Source organism: Lissotriton vulgaris, chromosome 2_1 (genome assembly GCF_964263255.1).
Source record: "Lissotriton vulgaris chromosome 2_1, aLisVul1.2, whole genome shotgun sequence".
NCBI classification, from domain to species: domain Eukaryota; kingdom Metazoa; phylum Chordata; class Amphibia; order Caudata; family Salamandridae; genus Lissotriton; species Lissotriton vulgaris.
Window position 1 is genome coordinate 508,010,096 of NC_141687.1, and position 21,294 is coordinate 508,031,389.

Genomic DNA, 21,294 nt, shown 5'->3' on the forward strand with positions numbered 1-21,294 from the left:
CTGTATTTTATGTGGATAGCTCCAGGGCTTTGAGTGGGATGAAAAAACTGTGGGGGTCTCTCAAAGGGGCGTGGCCAATGTAATTGAGGACGTTGCTTAAAAACAGTACGTTAAAAATCTGTGATTAATAGTGTGTGGCCGACTTGTATTTTGCTGTTTCTGTCATTGCATCTAGGTATTTGATACAACAAGTAACATCATACCTACAAGTCAGGACTATTGTCTTTGTCAATGGTTGTTAGTTGAATGAGGTAAATAACAGCAACTATGGGTTGCATATAATATTGCAAAAGCTTCAATTTAAAGAACTGGTGACATCACAGTAATGTTGCTGCTCCAGGGTTTCAAAAAGAGAAGGGAAATCCAGAGAGAAAATGACTTCTTTAAAGGATTTCCCTTCCCCCTACAACGCTCACCTGGCATGACGTCATGCCGTAACTTTCCTCTTTTGAGTAGTGTGAGCAGGGTACACCGATGTGCCTGCTGTCTCGAAACGGGTCTCTATCGGGCTCTGTTTTGTGCCCTGGCACTTTTTTTCCGGACTGCAGTAACAGCAGACTGCTATCACTGCAGTTCAGAAAAAAACGGACTACCTGCGACCAGCACACAAAACAGAGCCAGAAAGAGACCTGTTTCGAGGCCCCCTTTAAAAAACTGCCGGTGCTCGGACCCAGTGAGACCTGGCCCACTTAAAGCCCTGGATAGATCAGTGGGTTACTGCCTTTGTAACAGAGATCTTTGTGTTACTTGCAGTTCAGAAGTTACAATCCTAGTGTGAGGGGTTATGGAGCGATTAGGGGCACGGGTGGAGGGTGGCAGTGAGGGAATCCGAGGAAGATGTCATGGGGTGGAGGGGGGAGTTAGGGGGAGATGAGGGGCACTGTTGGAAGGTGGGAGTAAAGGTATTTACGGAGAAAGAGGTTATTGGTGCAGCGCCAAAAAAGACTCGCATCAGCGCTGAAGCCGGCCTTTCCGTTTTTGTTTATTTAATTAGCAGTCGGGTCATAAGGGCTACTGTGGAAAATACTTTAAAGTGCGTGCTAATTATATTCACTTCTATATTCAATGTTTTCAGTTTGAAGGTGATTTTACTAATGTTTTTACCGGGAAAAATGAGAGTGGAGCCCTATGGAGCAGGGACCCAAGGTCAGCTGTGAGACAAGGTTCCCTGGAGAGGAGTAGTGGATAATGAAGCCTGTAAGGGAGTGCGTTGCAGAGTCCATGGTCAGGTGGAGGTAGTAATGAAGAGGGCTTCTCCCTGAAGGCTCGCACAGAGGGAGCCCGAGAAGTGTCACTTGCATGATACTCCCACCTCAGAAACCTCCTCTTCCCATCAAAGGGACATTACATGGAAAAAAACACTTTTTGAGAGTGATCACATTTAGAAAGAGATTTGGGAAAGAGTGTGTTTTACTGGGCCTTGTAAGACTAAGAAGAGATAAAGGAGGGCCCGGAATCAGGCCTGCCTAGACACATAAGAGACAAATAGGGCCCGCAGTGGCCCACCCGAATGCACCCTTGGCCCACCCAAATAAAAATTCCTGGAACTGGGCCTGTCTGCAAGTACTCTACCAAAGGGAGAGGACACATCAAAAGTCAAGGCCCCGGTCCAATCAAAGGTCACAACTAGTTCCGGATTGGAGTACTCAACCAGCGGAAGCTGCGGGCTCGTGCACAGGTTTCTTCCGGGGGGAGGACATCAGATGCCAGTGGGATGAGCATTCATTGCGTCACTCAGACATCCTCTACACAAGCAGGGGCTTTAATGGCACATTTCAAGGGCGTTTTCCTGGCAGAGATAATACCCGAGCCATATGGGGGATCTCTGTGTGCCAGCTACGGGTAGAGGGCCACATCTGAACCCACCAACACTCGTGCAGTGTGCCAGCAGATTGTAACAAAGGACACAGGAAGAAGTGAGTGACCCCAGGCGGGGAAGGCCAGAGGAGCCACATGCCCCTCGCCCAGTGGCAAAAGCAGAAAGGTCAGCAATTATCTCTATATATAATGCTGGCATCAACCTCGAGTAGCATCCTCGGCCACAGGTGAAGGATCACTACATCTACAGAAGCTTTTGAGAACTGGGTCCCTGCTGCTTGACGAATACAATTTCAATTCAACCACAAAATACAGTAAACGACTATTTAAACACATGCTCAGCAAGAAGGTGCAAGTGAGAGCACTGATTCTGATGCACAAGTCACTACTTGTGTAACGATATATCTGAATGAGACATTAGTTAATGATAGATTCCTTACCTTAGAATAATCTCCAGGTGTCAGACTGGATCCGGAAAGTTTCCGCTAGCAGTACCTCTGCGCGTCAGTAGATGGCGTTGTGAGGCTCCGCATCAGACGCTAGCGTCGTATGCGCTGAGATGACGTCACGGAGACTACTTAGGCGCCACCCAATTGCGCCAACGTCAGTTCTCTATATGACTTTCCGTGCCAGAAACACAGTGCCATGCAAGAAACTGACCACTGGTGCCAAGAAACTAGGGCCCTGAAAGAGATGACTTTAACCCTAGAAATCAGGTCACAGAACGCGGAGGATGGGAGGGGCGATAAGGAATCTATCACTAACTAATGTCTCTTACAGATATATTGTTACACAAGTAGTAACTTGTGCATCTGAAAGAGACACGGTAGTGATAGATTCCTTACCTTAGAATAGATACCCCAGCAATACCAACCCCGGTGGTGGGCCTGCGAACAAGATTACACCAGAAAGTCACGGAGAACAGAACGGCCAAAGAAGCCGTCCCTCCGGACTTGACTGTCAAGGCAGTAATGGTTGGTAAAAGTGTGCAGCGAGGCCCACGTAGCTGCCTTGCAAATGTACTGCAAGGGAACGCCGCGTCCCAAGGCAGTAGTGGCTGCTGTTGCCCTGGTAGAATGGGCACGCAGCCCCACAGGAGGCTCCTTCTTAGCCAACGAGTAACAGGCTTTGATGCGGAGAACGACCCACCGAGAGATGGTCCGTTTGTGCACGGCTCGACCTTTTTTGGCGCCCACGTAGCCAACAAAGTGCTGGTCTTCCACCCAGAACTGTTGTGTGCGCTTCAGATAGAATGAGAGCGCACGTTTTAGGTCCATACGGTGGAGCCTCTCTTCCTCTTTCGAAGGATGCGGAGGCGGAAAGAAGGTGGGCAAAGTGATGGTCTGCCCGATGTGGGAGGGCGTGACAACCTTTGGCAAGAAAGAAGGACGAGTCCTTTAAACCACCATGTCCGGATGAACAGAAAGGAAAGGAGGTTTGGAAGAAAGGGCCTGGAGCTCAATCACTCTTCTGCCAGAGGTGATAGCTACCAGGAAGACCGTCTTGAGAGCGAAGAGACGCACAGGACAGTTATGAAAGGACTCGAAGTGAGCGCACATCAGATATGTCAAGACAAGGTTTAAGTCCCACTGAGACATAATGAACGGCACGGGAGGAAACGTGTGCGTAACGCCTTTCAGGAAACGGTTAACAACCGGAGACTTAAAAAGAGAAGGCTGACCTGGAAGCCGTAAAAAGGCAGAGATGGCCGAAAGATAACCTTTGAGAGTGCCCAGAGCAGAGCCCTGCTGGGCCAAGGATAGTAGGAACAGAAGGACCTCAGAAAGAGGGGCAGAAAGGGGATCCACAGTCTTTGCTGTGCACCATACCACAAACTTGTTCCACCTGCAGGAGTATACCATCTTAGTGGAGGGACGCCTGGCTGCCAGAATGACATCACAGACTTCGGGAGAAAGATGATCGAAAGCTCAATCTTCACACATGGAGGTGGAGGCTGGACAGGTTCAGGTGGAGGACCGTCCCCTGCTGCTGCAACAGAAGATCCTCCCGAAGAGGCAGTCGGATCAGGGGAACCATAGCCATGTTTAGTAGCTCGGGATACCAGTATCTTCGTGCCCAATCTGGACCCACAAGAATGACTTGGGCTCAGTCGTGCCGAATCTTCTTCAGCACAAGTGGTATAGGCGGAAAGGCGTACAACAGACCGCAACTCCACTCGCAACGAAAAGCGTTGCTGAACGAGTGCCGCCTTGGAAATTTCAACGCGCAGAACTGATGACATTGCGCGTCCTCTTTGGTGGCGAATATATCTAACCAAGGCTCTCCCCACTGCTGAAAGAGACCTTGAGCCACATCTGAGTTCAGACACCATTCGTGATCCATCAAGCACCGGCGGCCGAGTTCCTCCGCCTTGGCGTTCATGGAACCCTGCCAGGTGTTGAACCACCAAGGTAATGCCTTGATGTTCCAGCCATGTTCAGAGGTGCAGAGCCTCCTGACATAGGGTCCAGGACCCCACCCCGCCCTGTTTGTTGTAGTACCACATGGAGGTGGTGTTGTCCATGAACCTCTGCACCACACATCCCCAGACAGAGGGAAGGAATGCTTTCAGTGCAAGTCGGATCGTTCAAAGCTCCAAAAGGTTGATATGAAGCCGGGACGGAGCCGGAGAGCAGAGGCCTCTGATCTCCAAGTGGCCTCCCCATCCCAGGAGGGACTCATCCGTCACCACTGTGTTCTCCGGTTGGGGAAGGGAGAGGGATCTGCCATTGACCCAATCGTGATTCGTGAGCCACCTCTGCAATTTTCGTGCAGTGCCCTCGGAGATCTGGACATGTTCGGACAGGTTGCCCTGATGCTGCACCCACTGAAACTTCAGGTACCACTAAAGAGCCCGCATATGCCACCTGGCATGTGGCACTAGCAGGATGCAGGAGGCCATCAGGCACAGGAGCCGGAGGGTCATCCTGACTGAAACCCAGGATAGAGGCTGAAAGATAGGAATTATAGCCTGAATATCCCAGACTTGAGGCTCGGGAGGATAAACCCGAAACCGCGTCGTATCCAGAACCGCTCCGATGAAGGGGAGCTTTTGAGAGGGACTCGGGTGCGACTTCGGCACATTGATGAAGAACTCCAGCAAATGCAGGAGGCCGGCCGTAGTCTGGAGGTGGGAGACGACCGCCTGGGGCGAGCCCACCTTCAACAACCAGTCATTGAGGTAGGGGAAGACTAATACCCCTGACCTGCGCAGGTGAGCTGCGACCACCGCCATCCCTTTCGTGAACATCCGAGGGGCACTGGTTAGGCCGAAGGGGAGCACTGCAAACTGAAAATGCTCCTGGCCTACCGTGAACTGCAGGTAACGCCGGTGGGCCGGCAGGACCGGGATGTGAAAATATGCGTCCTGCAAGTCCAACGCTACCAGCCAGTCTCCCGGGTAGGGGGCAGCCAAGACCTGAGCCAGAGTCAACATCTTGAACCTCTCTTTCCAGAGGAAGCAATTGACGTTCCGGAGGTCCAAGATGGGGCACAAGCCCCCTTTGTCCTTCTTGGGGACCGAAAAGTAGTGGGAAAAACAACCACGTCCTACTTTTTGACCAGGAGCGTGCTCAATGGCCCCCTTGGCCAAGAGGGCCATAACTTCCTGTTGGAGAAGTGCGAAGTGATCCCCCGACATGCGGTGGATCTGAGGTGGCATGGCTGGAGGGGCAAACTCGAAGGGGAGGGAGTAACCCCTCTGGAAGGGTTGCAGCACCCACTTGTCGGAAGTGATAGAACACCAGTGGGGAAGTTGATGTCGAATCCTGCCGCCCACAGGTGTGGGGTGCACCCCAAAGCTCGGACTAGGAAGGCTTTGAGGTGGATGCTGCGCGAGCGGAGGTGGACTGACCCGCACGCTGGCCCCCTGTGCTGCCACGGCCACCCCCACGCTGAGTTTGGTTCTGCGCAGGCTTCTGACTGAACGAGCGGCCAGGGGTGCCCCTTCCATGACCACGAAAGGAGTAAAAGGTAGACGTGGCCGGGTGCGTGGTGGAGAGACCCAAGTACTTGGCTCTAGCCCGAGCGTCCTTAAAACGCTCCAGCGCACTGTCAGCTTTATCACCAAACAGGCGAGTGCCATCAAAGGGCATGTCCATGAGGGAGCTCTGGACATCTGACAAGAACCCAGTGAATCTCAACCTGGCATCGAAGCGCCGAATGTCGTAGAAATTGCCCTGCCTAGTGAGTCTGCGGTGTCCAAACCACACCGAATGGCGAACTTAGCCACATCTTAACTTCCGCCACTGCTAGAGACAACACAGCTTGGACCTCTTCAGACCACTGAGGCAACACCTGTGCAACCGTATCCCACACCGCGTGGGAATAGCCTCCCAATAGGCATGCAGTGTTTACCGACCGCAGCCCTAAGCTGGCCGAAGAGAACAACCGCTTGCCGAATGGCTCCAGCTTCTTAGAATCCGTGAACGGCGCTGGGACAAGTGCCGAACCTCAAGCAGCTTCCGGCGCAGTTCCCTCAAGGCCTTCGTGCCATGGCCCGACAGTCCAAACAGGACCGAGAGTCGTGATCGTTCTTTGGCTGTACAGACAGACATTGTGGGGGTCCGCCACCGACATATTGCGACGGCAGGCCCAGCAAGACTTAAAACCAGGCATCCCTACTGGCACCAGAGTAAAGTCAAAATCACAGGAGACAAAAAGTATACAAAAAAATTGTCAAAAAGTGACTAAGGTACGTGCTCTAACCAAATCTCCGCTTATTGGCGCGGAAAAAGAAAGAAATGGCATCAGCACGCATGAGTGGCACCTAAATAGTCTCTGTGACGTCATCTCGGTGCATACAAAGCCAGCGACGGACGCGGAGCCGCACAGCGCCAACTACTGACGCGCAGAGGTACTGCTAGCCAAAACTTTCCGGATCCAGTCCGACTCCTGGGGAATATTCTAAGGCAAGGAATCTATCACTGACGTGCCTTTTTCAGATAAATGCTTTACAAACGCGTTACGCAAGACCTGAAACTACCAAGAAACAGACATTAATTGAAAATATAGCTAATATTACTGTAAACAATGATTCTTCCATAGCAGCTACATTACGGAAAGAACTCTTGCGGCCAATAATGAAAAGAGAACAAATAAGGACGTGTAGATCCACCGTAATAAAATGCTTGGGAGGGTCGACAGTAGAACTGGCATGTAAAGCAATAACGTTTTTGAGCTTAGCTGCAAACAAACTAGAAAAGAGAGACAGAGAACTTGAACTGGCAAGGCAAACGAGGTGATGAAGTGCAATTAATCAGTCCGCAGCCTCATTGCTTACTTCACATTGCATTTTTCCTTGGGGAAATAACAAGGATTCATCAATGGCACCAGCACTTTATCTCAGATCACCAAGCTAAACTAAAAAGATCTCTTAAAGGAAATATACACACAAATACATACTGTCTAAGAAACCCACATTTCTTTTTAAATGAACATCGCCACTTTATTCGCTAATCGCCCTAGGGACACTCTGAGAGATCACTTAACTAACCCTGCCGGACACAGCTCAAGTATAACCACCTAAGAACTATATTTTTTATAGCATGACTCGCTATCACAAAGCTGAAGGAATCAATTGCACTCTGTTTAAAAATGTTTTAATTATACATTTTATTGAGAATGTATCAATTAATTTGTACCTTGCTCATGAATTTTATGTGTACTAGCGGTCATGCCGCTCTTTTTATGATTTAAATGAAATCAAATTAAGTAATTTGTCTCTCCCACAGCAGCTTCATTAAAATGTGTAAATCATGAAACTTCCCTCCACACTCCACAGGAAGAAAACATGGGCTATACTATGCAAGTAAGGGAATTACATGCCATGTCCCCATACTGAGGAGCACCTTACCTGCGTGCCGGAGCCAGACCACTGCCAGATTGTATCTTTCGGAGCAGACGAGGGCACTCAGAAGAGGCAGGGCAGAGTTGTATTCGCCAACATCAAGAAAAGCCTCAGCAACATCCAGGTACAAATCTCCCACCTCCTCTGGGTTCTGCTCCATCAGAGTGGTCAAGAGAGGCTTCGCCACAAGAAAACAGAAAAAAGCAATAAACAAGTGACAGTAATATGGTCAGGTTTACACATAGGTAAATGTGTCCTACAGAAATCTACGAAACAGAACGGTGCATTAGAAGGTTCGTGTCTCGAGGTACAATACCACAACTCATCTGGGTCTTCACAGCAGTATGAAACATGAGCAGAGTGTCGCCTTGTTATGTGTTTTAAGTATTTTAGGCTTAGAAAGTAGGGTTGGGTGCAATTTGAGGAATTGCGTTACGCAAATGTCCGAGAAACAGTAACAATCTATGTGAACATGCAGAAATTCCGTATACACGTGGAATTGCTTGTTTGCAATGCTTTTTCCCTGTTCGCAATCTCTATTTGCTTGCTCGGGGGAAAATATCTTGCGAACACGCATTTTGAGAACGCGAACAAGCAAATATTTCACGGGTATGAACAAGCAAAGATTTCGCGGAACGCAGAAATTTGGGTATTCTCACGTTCTCCGCGGAACGCGAAATTACCCAAATTCCGCAAGCTGAATGGAATTTACCGCCCAGGCCTTTTAGAAAGCCTGTGCTCCTGAAATGGCAACCACACGAGCACGTTATTGGGGGTTTGCTTCTTTTGGGATCTCAGGTGTACTGAAGATGATAGCACAGAAAATACCTTACTGAAATGTTTGGCCACATCGGTAAACCAACCTAATGCAAGGGGCCAGCCCTAAGTTACAAGGCTACATCCTCTCCCACAGAGGTCAGACGGCTTCAGCCTCGCTGGACCTGCCCCTGAGTCGTATCTGGACTCTACTGGCATATGAAGCACCGATGAAGACTCTACAGAGGACATACATGAGATGGCACTGCTTGCACCAACATTTATTAATCACTGGACATTCCGTGGAGTAGCACTGACATTGCACCTTTTTTTTTTTTAAAGACAAAAGCGACTTTCAAATAGGACAAAAATATCTTCTTCTCTTTGTACCAGTGTAATGTGTGTAAAACACAGATATCTGATAATCTTGCTATTATGTCATAGTCCCAGCCCTGAGAATGTCAAACATGCATGACTACTTTCTAAAGGACACATATATAGGATAGGACCTCCCACAAAGCACTTTCTCCATAGTCTACTTTGGCTCGGTTTCCTCTAACGGAAAGATCTAGGGAGACCCATCTTTACGGAGAATGAATGAATGAATGAAATGGCATTTGTAATGCGCAGCTATGCCCAATGGGCGTCAAGGCGCCTAAAAAAAAAAATAACTAGCTGTCAAAAGTCAGAAATAGAGCTTACTGGTATGCCTTAATAAAGAGCCAAGTTTTCAGTGACTTCCTGAAAAGGTCGAGAGATGGGAGTGACTTAATCTCAAGGGGGAGTGAATTCCACATCTGGGGTGCCAGAATGGAAAAAGCTTTGCTCCCCCATCTAGCCTTCTTGGCTCGAGGAATTACCAGTTGATTGAGCTCGCTGGAGCGAAGGCATCTATTCGGGACATATCTGGTAAGTAGTGATCCGAGGGCATCCGCCGAGCCTGCACTTAAAGCCTTAAATGTTAGACAAAGAAGCTTGAACGTGATCCTTGCGGGAATGGGGAGCCAATGGAGATTCTTCCTCGCCAAGGTCATAGATGACAGCCAAGGCAGGGCAATGGCGAAACGTGCTGCCGCATTTTGTATGACCTGCAAGCGCTGCAGAAGGCCCTTGTTGGCCCCGGCGTAGAGTGAATTACAATAATCAAGCCTTGAGCCAACAAGGGCGATCACCACCTGTTTCCGTGCCTGTGGGGAAAGATAATGGACAATCCTTTTCAGGGTCCTGATGACGCCCCAACAGGTAGCAACCGTTCGGTTGACCTGAAGCTCCATAGAGAGCGGAGTGTCAAAGATGACACCAAGGTTCCTGGCAGATTGAGTAGGTGTGGGGCAGATGCCCAGGGAAGGAGGCCACCATTCACCTGACCACATGTCCTGGTCTTTGCCAAAGACCAGGACCTCTGTCTTGTCCCCGTTCAGCTTTAGGGAGTTGGAAATCATCCACTCTGCAACTAGTTGCATGCAGGCCCTAAAGTTTGACGCGGCTTCATTCACAGCGTGGGTCAGGGATACCATAATCTGCGTGTCGTCGGCATACGACACTACCTCCATCCCCTGAGATCCTACTAGTCTTGCAAGGGGGGCCACGTAGATATTGAACAGGGTCGGGCTCAATGCCGACCCCTGTGGCACCCCACATTGCAGAGACTTAGCAGGGGAGAGGTACTCACCTAGCATGACACGCTGCTCTCGTTGATGTAAGAAGGAGCTCAGGAGACTGAGGGCCGGTCCTTCTACCCCTGCCTCCCTTAACCTGGATGTTAAGGTAAGGGGAGACAGGGTGTCGAAAGCTGCTGTAAGGTCCAGCAGCACCAGCACGGTAGTTTGACCTAAGTCAACTTTCCTGCGGATGTTATCCATGACCTTAGTCAAGGCAGACTCCGTGCTATGCAGCTTTCTAAAGCCGTGTTGGGACCCATCCAAGAAACCTGAGGCATCGAGGAAGTTAGAGAGGTGGAGGTTCAAGTGGGTCTCCAGCATCTTGGCAGGGGCCGGCAGAAGGGAAATGGGTCTAAAGTTCTTCAGCACTCCTGGGTCTAAGGTGGTCTTTTTCAGCAGCGGCTTTACAATGGCTTTCTTCCAAGGTGATGGAAAAATGCCTTGTTCCAAGGCTCCATTCATTACTTCCAACATCGGAGGAAGAATGATTTCCCTACAGTTTTTTAGTTGTTTCAAAGGAACTGGGTCCAATGGGGAGGATGATTTCGTTTTGTCCAACAGGCTATTAAGTCCCTCCAAAGAAAGAGCAGGAAACTGTTCGAAGGACAGGGGAGTTTCTCTGCTCCAAGCCTCCAGCAGTTTAATTCGAGAGGTGCCTTCAGAACTCAGAGAGTTCCTCCGTGATTGTAGAGCTATGTAGATATCATCTATTTTTTTATAGAAGAAATCTGATATGTTATTGCATAGCTCCTGTGAAGCAACCACAGGATCTGGAACCTGGAGAGAGCATAGTGAATCTACAATTTTAAAGAGTTCTTTAGAGGATGTTAGAGAACAGGTTAAGTTAGTAAAATAGTCCTGTTTTTCCTTAATCACTTTGTTTTTATACTCTCGTAACAGGCTCTTATAGACTTCACGATCTTTGGGATCCCAGGATTTACGCCATCCTCGTTCCTTCTGTCTGTATTTTTGCCTGAGAGACCTCAGGTCCGATGAAAACCAGGGGGCAGTTGGCTTCTGTCGGGTTGCAGATTTCAAAGAGGGGGGGGCTAATTCATCTGCGGCTCTGGTGATAGCATCGGAGAGCTCTTGAGCCGACTCCTCCACCTTCCGCTGAGATGTGATATTGATGTTACGAATATAAGGGGCAAGAGCCTCATTTGTGACATTTCTGAAGCTCCTTTTAGACTGTTTTTTGCCAGTGTCTAAATCAACATCAGAGCAGGGGGTGTCTAGGACCAATGGGACTGCTAGGTGGTCGGACCAAGTAATCGGTACCGGCGTACCAACCGTTAGTCTGGAGTCGTTAGAAAAGATCCCATCAAGGGTATGCCCCGCCTTATGGGTCGGGTAGAGAACTCTTTGGACAAAGTCGCACGCCTCCAATGAATTAAGCAAGGAGGAAGTATCTTTAGAGGCCAGATCCTCTAAGTGGAAATTGATATCACCCAGAATGGTAAAATGTGGTCTGCCAAAGTAGGGTTCCAGGATTCTGAAGAGTTCTGGGCAGAAATTAGCTCTGGAACCGGGAGGCCTATAAAGTAAAATGCCAGAAAAAGAGCTCGAAGGAGCAAGCACAATACAGAAATATAGGGCCTCGAAGGGGTCAGTAGGAACCGATAGAGGTTTTATGGTGCAAGAGAGTGTGGATTTAAAGAGAATAGCGATTCCACCACCTCTACATCGTTCTACACCTTCTACATCGTAAGATGAGTTATACATTCTCCAAAATAATATGCATGGATTCTTCTGGATGAAGAAAAGGAGGACGGCTGACGTCCTGCACATACATTATCACCAAACCTAATATTTAGTGGAAAATAGAGTGACTTTGGCATTGATTCTTGCAGACCCAATTAACAAACTTTTACACGAGAGCTTCTAAGAATGTCTAAGATGCTTGCATTTTGCAATAGATTAGTTGCACAAGATAATGCGGAACACAAAGAAGCACAGCTGGAAAATCCAGCACCGGCTCCAGCCAATAAGATCCCAACTACAGGCAACAAGGTAAAGAGAATGACTAGTGTCCTGAGATGCGGCTTCCTGCACTCCTTTATTTTTGACACGAGTAAATGGGAATGATTCTACTTCCGGTTGACAGAGACTGAGTTAGAAAAGGTGAAAACTGGTCTGTGAACATCGGCTGATTTCTTTGTCTTAAAAGAAAATGAGGAACTTCACTACATTGAGGTAAACACGGGTCAGCCAGTTCACTGTTTCAAGCAAGACCAGAAAGTGTAATGCAAGAGCTGAAAAGGGCAGAGATTCTCCAGTTTCTTCATTTAAGGAGTTATGGAATCAGGATCCGTGGTAACAACCAGTAGGTCAATGGAATATAAAAATAATGCCACCTGGAAAACATTTCTGCTAAGAATAATTATTTATAAAGTATTATTTAATGCACTAAGCATCTTCAGACTTATATCGAATGACTCCTTAATTCCTGCTTTGCTCATTGCTGTTTTTTTGTATTTGTTGAAATGAAATACAATTTCTTGAACAAACAAAAAGGTTTTTTTAAAAAAAGGTATTTATTTGGTGCAAATTAAAGATTTTTGCCTCAAATATTTTACTTGAAAGTATCCCGGCTACCTTTTTAGAATATGAAGCATCTAGCTTACATTGGGTCCCAGGGAAAAAAGTAATCAAATACTAGCAAACTGAGAAACCTGAAAAGTCAGGTGAAATTCAGATACAATGAGTCCATGGATCTGGATGAAAGGAAGGACTATTGATGATTAATATATATGTTTAAGGGCCTCTTGATTTAACAGTAGATCAAACAAAGTGGTATAGACTGCTTTTATGCACTCATTCTGCAATGTTATGTTATGTTATGTTATGTTAATAACTTTTATTAGGCGCACAGCTGCCCCAGCAAAGGGGCGTCCTGGCACCTGATCAAGTGCCACAACACAACAAATCGATGCTGGAAAAAAGAGGGAATCAATCAGCAATAGGGAACAGATACGTTTTTCTGTTCAGGGCACGAATATGGACAGGGAGAGAGTTCCACAATCCTGCCGCTAGAACTCGAAAGGATCGACCTCCCATCCTACTCAGTTTGAACCTGGTCTTAACCGCCAGATGAAGAGATTCCGACCTGAGAGCCCGCGTAGGAACATAGGGGGAGACAAGATTCGCAAGAGCAGGAGGAGAGGAGAGTTTCAAGATCTTAAATGACAGACAAAGAGCCTTAAATGTAATTCTCTGTCTGACCGGCAGCCAGTGAAGAGAGGTCAAGACTGCAGAGACAGAACATCGTCTAGGAAGGCCAACAATGGCCCGCGCCGCGGCATTCTGCACCCTTTGCAGCCTAGTAGCCTCCGCCTGATTCACTCCGAGCAGCAGCGCACTCCCATAGTCCAGCCGGGAAAGAATGGAGGCTTGGACCACCAGTTGCCGAGTAGGGGGGTCGAAGAATTTGAGGACTGGTCTCAGTCCTCGCAGAATACCATAACAGGTAGCTGCAATCTTCTTTGTGTGGCTGGTAAAGGAGAGTGTAGGATCCAGCCAAACCCCCAAGTTCTTAACTTCGGCAGCTGGGATGGGAGTCACCCCCAATTCTGGAGGCCACCACTGGTCTCCCCAAAGTTCCGCCTGCTTCCCTAGGATCAGGACCTCGGTTTTCTTGGCATTTAACTGTAAGCAGTTAATGCGCATCCAGTTTGCCACGGCTATGAGTCCTGCGAGGAATCTGGGAGCATTCACCTCAGGGTCCCCACTGAGTGTCACCGCCAGCTGCGTGTCGTCGGCATACGATGTCATGGTTAAGCCACATTGTCTGACGACTGCAGCCAGCGGTTTCACATATAAGTTGAACAAAGTGGGGCTCAACGCAGAGCCCTGAGGGACTCTCAGCCCCAAAGGATGGACAGAGGACTGACCAGGTGGAATAGCCACTTTAAAAAACCGGTCCGAAAGGAAAGAGCGAAACCATTGGAGAGCCGTCCCCTCAATTCCCACTTCCTCCAAACGCCGCATCAAAATGTCATAGCACTGCCTGCACCATCAATTGTAGGATATATTCACTTTCAATTTGGAATTGTCTCAATAATATATATATATATATATATATATATATATATATATATATATATATATATATATATATATATACATACATATACATAATCTAAATGAATTAAATAATTACTTTTTATGATCTTGTAGTTCATTCTTTCTGACAGCGGGGCATTAAGAACATTTTAATCCTTGCCCAAAGAATTGTTTAGTATATCACAGTGATGCCTACTGGAACTTTGTTTTCTATGTATGGCCTTAATTACCCTAGTTCCAATGGAATACAGGGTGCTCCGTATATGTTTTTGATATACAACTCTTCAGCAAAAAAAAGAATCAGGATCGGTGTTAACAGCCAGTAGGTCATAGGAATATTAAATTCTTTTGACAACTTATTATGCAACTGAAAAGTTAAAGAACGTGTGCATTTTTTACCTTGGGTTTCGCAAATAAGGCAAGCAAATTAATAAAAGGGGGCACTGAAGGCATGTTTGCCCAGTGTTTGATTTCTAAAGATATACGTCTATGAACTACAGAAGAAGCCTGGAATACATCTCAGAAGCTGTCTGAGAAAGCAAATTGGCTGACTCTGCTCCTAAGGTCTCAGCTGACACGAAATGCATTCCTAGTATCAATTTCAAATGCCTATACAGATCTCCACTGGGAGCAAAATCGATGACAAAAAGCATATTTCTGCATTTATTTAAGAAGAGATAAAGTATATTTACACAACATGAAATAAGAGGTCCTTTGGAGCAGCTGGTCTTATGTTCCAAAACATTAGGAAATATTTTCAATGTTTTACAACTAAATGGCAATGTAAAATAAGACAAGTGTCAAATTCTACTTTGAAGTTAAGACATTTTTTGTCGCCATGATGGGAAGTATAATTATATGGACCGAGAGCAAAAGTAGTTGCTGCGGGCACAGGTGAGGGGCTCAGGCTTAGACAGGATTATCAGTTTCAAGAGGAGAGGCCGGAGAGATGTATTCAATTGTCTGAAAGCACTGGGCCCTCATTTGCTAAAACCAGTGACATTCCCAAGCAGCAGGTCAAATGTAGGCTTAGCACCTTTCAGATACCATCACAGATAAAGAGTCAGTGACTCCTCAAGACAAGGCTGTACACAGTATAGCTTCTTTTGCATCAATGCCTTCACCAGATGCAAAGGAACAAGGAAAGTGAAGATGAAAGTCTCTCCATACACCTTCTCAGGCTACCACAGTATTGTTGCCAATGTGCTCTTAGCAAGTATCTATAAACTGATACATAATATCATACAGTTCCTGTCCATGCTCAGTTACAAGAGCCACGAGATAGCCCTCGCGTACTAAACAACAAAGAGGATTCGGCCAATGGTCATATTTCTGGTGGATTGCATTGTCAGCAGAGTCTTGAGGACCAAAGCATGCTTTCTGGGACTGGCGTGGAAAACTCAGGGCTTAACATAGCCCCTCCTTTATTACTACCTGGAACCTGGGGGGCATGTCCAGGGGCTCTTCGCATAAAGGAAAGGAGGGCTGTGATTCGAGTAAGGCAATTACTCTCCCTCTAATCCCATTTGTCAGCTATTTGAAGAGTCTGAAATATATTTTTTTTGCAAGAAAGTCACTGTCCAGGCAAGGACGAGAAATGTTTCTCTCAATGGTGGTTGTTTTATACAGTAAATCAACAAGCAATACTAGTTCTTGCAAAATATAATTAGGAAACTGTTTTAAAGACAAGGGCAGACCACAAGAGAAGGTTGTTTGTAGTGAAATTGTTTCTTTTAAGGGAGTATTCACTGGGGCTTCGAAATGTGTCGAGTTGTGATGACCCCCCTCCTCTTATTTAAAGTAATAACGTTGTTGGATTGAATATGGCATACGGGGCCGATACATTTCCTAAGGTAAGCAAGACTTCGCACAATATTATTGGGAAAATGTTTAGTGATTGTGGCTAACTCTGCCAGATCATGATTCTTGTTTTACCCACAAAAGTCTACCTGTTAAGAAATGCCACATTCTCTTCTCATTTCTGAATTATTTGTGAATTCAGTTGTCAATCCTTCTAAGCATGCAATGTTTAAACACATTCATGGATGACTGCTTAGCTGATAATATTTTGTTTGAAGATTTGTTAACCCAGCCAATTATTTGATTAGCCAATAGCAATGTTCATCTGAGCAACCATATATTGTAACTAAGTAATACTAAAAAAAAAAGAAAAACTGATTAAACATTCAATAAATAATTATGCTTCGCTTATTATTTGTTCAGGTGCAATCTTGGATTCAAAATAAAGATATAGGTACATAACAGCCTGCAATGTTATCTATTTCATGTAGTATATGTTAGGTTCTCAAGTCATACTTACATTCAGTGGTTCAAGTATATTCAGGTGAATCAAGCAAACCATCAACTTGACTGTGATGTCTATAGGAACTCCTTCCGGTACAAAACAGTGAACCACTTCTACAGCTGAAAACACAGGAGCAATAAAAGTGGAAACAATGCATTATTTTGTAACAAAGAGTACACTTTTTGTACCAATATAATAGTGGTGTTTTATTTTAAGCCTTTATATCCCTTCTATGTTACTTGTTCATTTTGAAAAAACATTTTTGTGATTCCACAAGTGATGTAAAATGTTATATTCAATGCAAACTACCACAAACACAAGTATATTGTTGCCCATAGTCCTCTTGAAGATGTAGCATTCTGCTCAAGACTTACGTTTTATAAGTGTAACAGGTGAACAAAATGCAAGTAAAACAATTCAAAGTATTTGCACACTACAAATTAAGTACATCTAATTCAATCGCCGACATTGGTATTTTCCAATGTTGATAGGTACTCTGGAACACTGATGCAAATAAAATTTGCTGCTGGAGATTTTAGTATCCTACAGAATAGCTATCTTAATGAGCTCATACGGGTTAATACTGCCCACGCCCCAAAGATGTTTAAATTTCCTATTTTACAAGGCTTAACAGAGATGGGCTTTAACTCATATGTAGCATGAGATGTAAAGTTGCATATCAGCCCCGGGGAATACAAAACACTAGAGGACCAACAATAAAGGCAAATTCAATTTACTACTCATCAGTGACCGCCTAAGAATTTTTATTCTGTTGTGAATAGATTACCAATGACTAATTGCTTAGTAAGTAAGGCAATGTGAATCACGGCCAGTACTTCAGTTAAACCCTTTCTAGAGGGTTCAGAGTCCTTTAAAGCCTAACAAATTGATAAACATTAGCCAGGAAATCAAAAACAACAATAGACTTGATTTTTTGCAAACTAGGACTTCTGGCTTCAGAGATGATTTAAATTGAGTGATAGTCAGCTACCCCTTTTAATGTTTTCTTTCCACCAAAACATCTGATTACACTTGGAGTTTTTATATTTCATCTGCTGCTTGGCGATCTGTTTTGCTCTCACAAGACTGGGACATTCCAACAGGTATCTCACCTAATTACCTGCTTACATTTTTGTCACAGAAAGCATTCACTCACAAAGTTTAAAGTATTGACGTATTTCGACATCCAAAAATATGCAATTGCATCCAAAAGTCGACGTTTGGTATTGTAACATTTTCTCTCTCAAAAAGGAAACTGGAGCATGCACCTATGAATAGCATTTTAAGAGTTGCATGGCGTTTGTCAACCTTGGAACCTTTTAGGGCAGTAGTGCTTAAGAAATGAATTGATTAATCAATACCCAAAAAGCAGCTTTACTAATCTCTTATAATGACACATTACTTAAGGGGGATACTATGACAGCCTCCCCACTTTAGAAACCATCTATAGAAAGTTCACAGGTACAAAAATGTTTTTCATCTTGCCAATGTAAATACATGAGAGCTCTTTTTACGCTGGTTGGTGGAGTGGTGTGCGACCTATCGAACCCTACTTAAATATGGCTCCCTTGAGCCTTTGAGCTGACGAGCTCAGGTTACGCACCCACGCGCCCCGAGAGGTACTGAACCTGATGACACTTTGGCAGCCTGCACAGAAAACCCCTGAAAATCTACCTACACTCTGCTGATGAAGGACAATAATCCTGAAACACCGGTGTCCAGAGTTGGCCTGCAACTTTGCATTTATACTTCGGAACTTTTGAAAAGCGCACTCGCTTAAAGAAACTGCATTTACCGTGTTGCTCCTGGGGTTACCCTTAGGTTGACCTATCGAACCCTACTTAAATATGGCTCCCTTGAGCCTTTGAGCTGACGAGCTCAGGTTACGCACCCACGCGCCCTGAGAGGTACTGAACCTGATGACACTTTGGCAGCCTGCACAGCAAACCCCTGAAAATCTACCTACACTCTGCTGATGAAGGACAATAATCCTGAAACACCGGTGTCCAAAGTTGGCCTGCAACGTTGCATTTATACTTCGGAACTTTTGAAAAGCGCACTCGCTTAAAGAAACTGCATTTACCGTGATGCTCCTGGGGTTACCCGCTGGTTGGTGGAGTGGTGTGCGACCTATCGGACCCTACTTAAATATGGCTCCCTTGAGCCTTTGAGCTGACGAGCTCAGGTTACGCACCCACGCGCCCTGAGAGGTACTGAACCTGATGACACTTTGGCAGCCTGCACAGCAAACCCCTGAAAATCTACCTACACTCTGCTGATGAAGGACAATAATCCTGAAAAACCGGTGTCCAGAGTTGGCCTGCAACGTTGCATTTATACTTCGGAACTTTTGAAAAGCGCACTCGCTTAAAGAAACTGCATTTACCGTGATGCTCCTGGGGTTACCCGCTGGTTGGTGGAGTGGTGTGCGACCTATCGAACCCTATTTAAATATGGCTCCCTCGAGCCTTTGAGCTGACGAGCTCAGGTTACGCACCCACGCGCCCTGAGAGGTACTGAACCTGATGACACTTTGGCAGCCTGCACAGCAAACCCCTGAAATTCTACCTACACTCTGCTGATGAAGGACAATAATCCTGAAACACCGGTGTCCAGAGTTGGCCTGCAAATTTGCATTTATACTTCGGAACTTTAGAAAAGCGCACTCGCTTAAAGAAACTGCATTTACCGTGATGCTCCTGGGGTTACCCGCTGGTTGGTGGAGTGGTGTGCGACCTATCGAACCCTATTTAAATATGGCTCCCTTGAGCCTTTGAGCTGACGAGCTCAGGTTACGCACCCACGCGCCCTGAGAGGTACTGAACCTGATGACACTTTGGCAGCCTGCACAGCAAACCCCTGAAATTCTACCTACACTTTGCTGATGAAGGACAATAATCCTGAAACACCGGTGTCCAGAGTTGGCCTGCAAATTTGCATTTATACTTCGGAACTTTAGAAAAGCGCACTCGCTTAAAGAAACTGCATTTACCGTGATGCTCCTGGGGTTACCCGCTGGTTGGTGGAGTGGTGTGAGACCTATCGAACCCAAGCTAAACTCATCTGACCTGCAACTACATATCGACCATGGAACACACTGAAGTTTTAGGACCTTTAGACCCACCTCACCTCCAACACAGATCTGGACACAATAAGCTCAGTTAAAAACTCTGCAGAAGGCTCCATGAAGCCTTTTGATATCTTAACATCACTTAAAATATCTAAACACAGCAAAAGAAAACAAGCCCCTTGGAGGAATACAGAATTAAAAAAATAAAACGCCACACTGCTAAACCCAAATGCACCTTGCTCAAAACAAACAACCCTCCAGACAAAATATGCCTACACAGACATAACAGAATGTACAAGAACATCAAAAAATCTGAAAAATCTAGCATTCAAGCAGAATCCACAATGCAAATAATGCCAAAAAAGAATTTTTTAAAACCTTTTGTAAACCAAAATGTACAGAAGAAACCTATCCTATTTCTCAAGATTTTTCAGACAAGGTGGCAAATCCTTACACAACCAAAGCAAATATGCTGGATTCCTATTTAACAAATAAGAAAAAAACAGCACCAACTCATTTGCAACAAAACCCTCCAGTGATAGGATATTACAGCCTCTCCACTCCTTCCAAGAATGATCCCCAATTTGATTTCTGGATCTTGTCTAGGCGGGCAAGCCAGCCGATTGCTCCTCTGACCCTTGTAATTCACAAATCTTCAAACTAATTATTTTAACGTCTTCTGCTGCCACCCTATTCAGCACACTGATCAAAACTCCTTAAAAACAGGATTTTTCCAGAAAGCTTTAAAAAAGTATATATATATCACAGTGATTGAGTAAAACAAACTTGGAGCCTCAGTACCCCAACAACTAGAGACCTATAGCAAACAGATGCTTCCTGGGCAAACTTACGGAAAGAGCAGCATTCGCCTACATGTCAAAATTCACAGAAGAAAATCTTATACATTCCGACTTCAAAAATAGGTTTCCGTCCAGGAGGAGGCACTGAAATTGCCCTAATCACCGTCTGGAATTACCTTGAAAACACAGTAGACCAGAAAGTGGTTGCTTCTCTACTTCTCCAAGCAGTGCTTAATTTGTAAAAGAATAAGTGCCTGGGCACAAAGTTTTAATTAGAAGTTTGCAGATGGCGCTATCAAATGTCAGCGGTGCAAAATACAAAGGCTCCGTAGTTGATGCCACCTCATGCCTCTTTGATCCACTACCAGAAACTCTCTTCCTCTTTAGCTCACTCTTCCTAGTTCTTTTACATCACTGCTTAATTTCTTTGTTACTGTTGTCTGTCTTTCTCTTCCTCCTATGCCCTACTTGTTTTCCTCGCTCTGAGTCAAAGTCTGATGATGGAAAAAAAGAATTGGCGGTCAAAAAAGGAGTGGCGGTGGGCCCCACCTATTACCACCGGCTCTAATTAAGCACTGTCTCTTGGACCTTAAAGATGCCTTTGACACAGATGAACATGACACACTAATCCAAAGACTTGACGAAATCGGCATCGAGGGTACTACTCTCCTGCCTGCAAACAGAACAAATGTCATCCATATTCCTCAGGTCTCATCCAAACCCTACAGCAAAAAAGCAGGAGTCCCTCAGGCTCTATCATATCATCCATGTTCTTCAACATCTACATGAAATTGTTACGGGAATTATCAATGATTTTCAGTACACCTGTTATAACTATGCAGATATGCATATACTTCCTAAATCAGAAAGTCCCCCACAGACATTGTAAACCTTAAAGTTGTCAGTAAAATCTTTGCCATTAATCAGTGGATGACAGAGCCACCTAAAACTGAACTTTTCCAGAAATGAAATGC

At 45.6% G+C, this 21,294-nt stretch overlaps 1 protein-coding gene across 2 annotated transcripts in view; it reads right to left on the reverse strand.

Annotated features, from left to right (window-relative positions):
• GTF3C3 (general transcription factor IIIC subunit 3) overlaps nucleotides 1-21,294 on the reverse strand; it is a 310,738-nt gene that overhangs the window by 113,105 nt on the left and 176,339 nt on the right. For both annotated transcript variants that reach the window (XM_086955414.1, XM_086955413.1), the window contains exons 9-10: nucleotides 16,466-16,569; nucleotides 7,673-7,844 (exon numbers count right to left, since the gene is read on the reverse strand). In XM_086955414.1, the coding sequence (XP_086811540.1) occupies nucleotides 7,673-7,844; nucleotides 16,466-16,569 (276 nt within the window). The remainder of the gene's footprint in view (nucleotides 1-7,672; nucleotides 7,845-16,465; nucleotides 16,570-21,294) is intronic.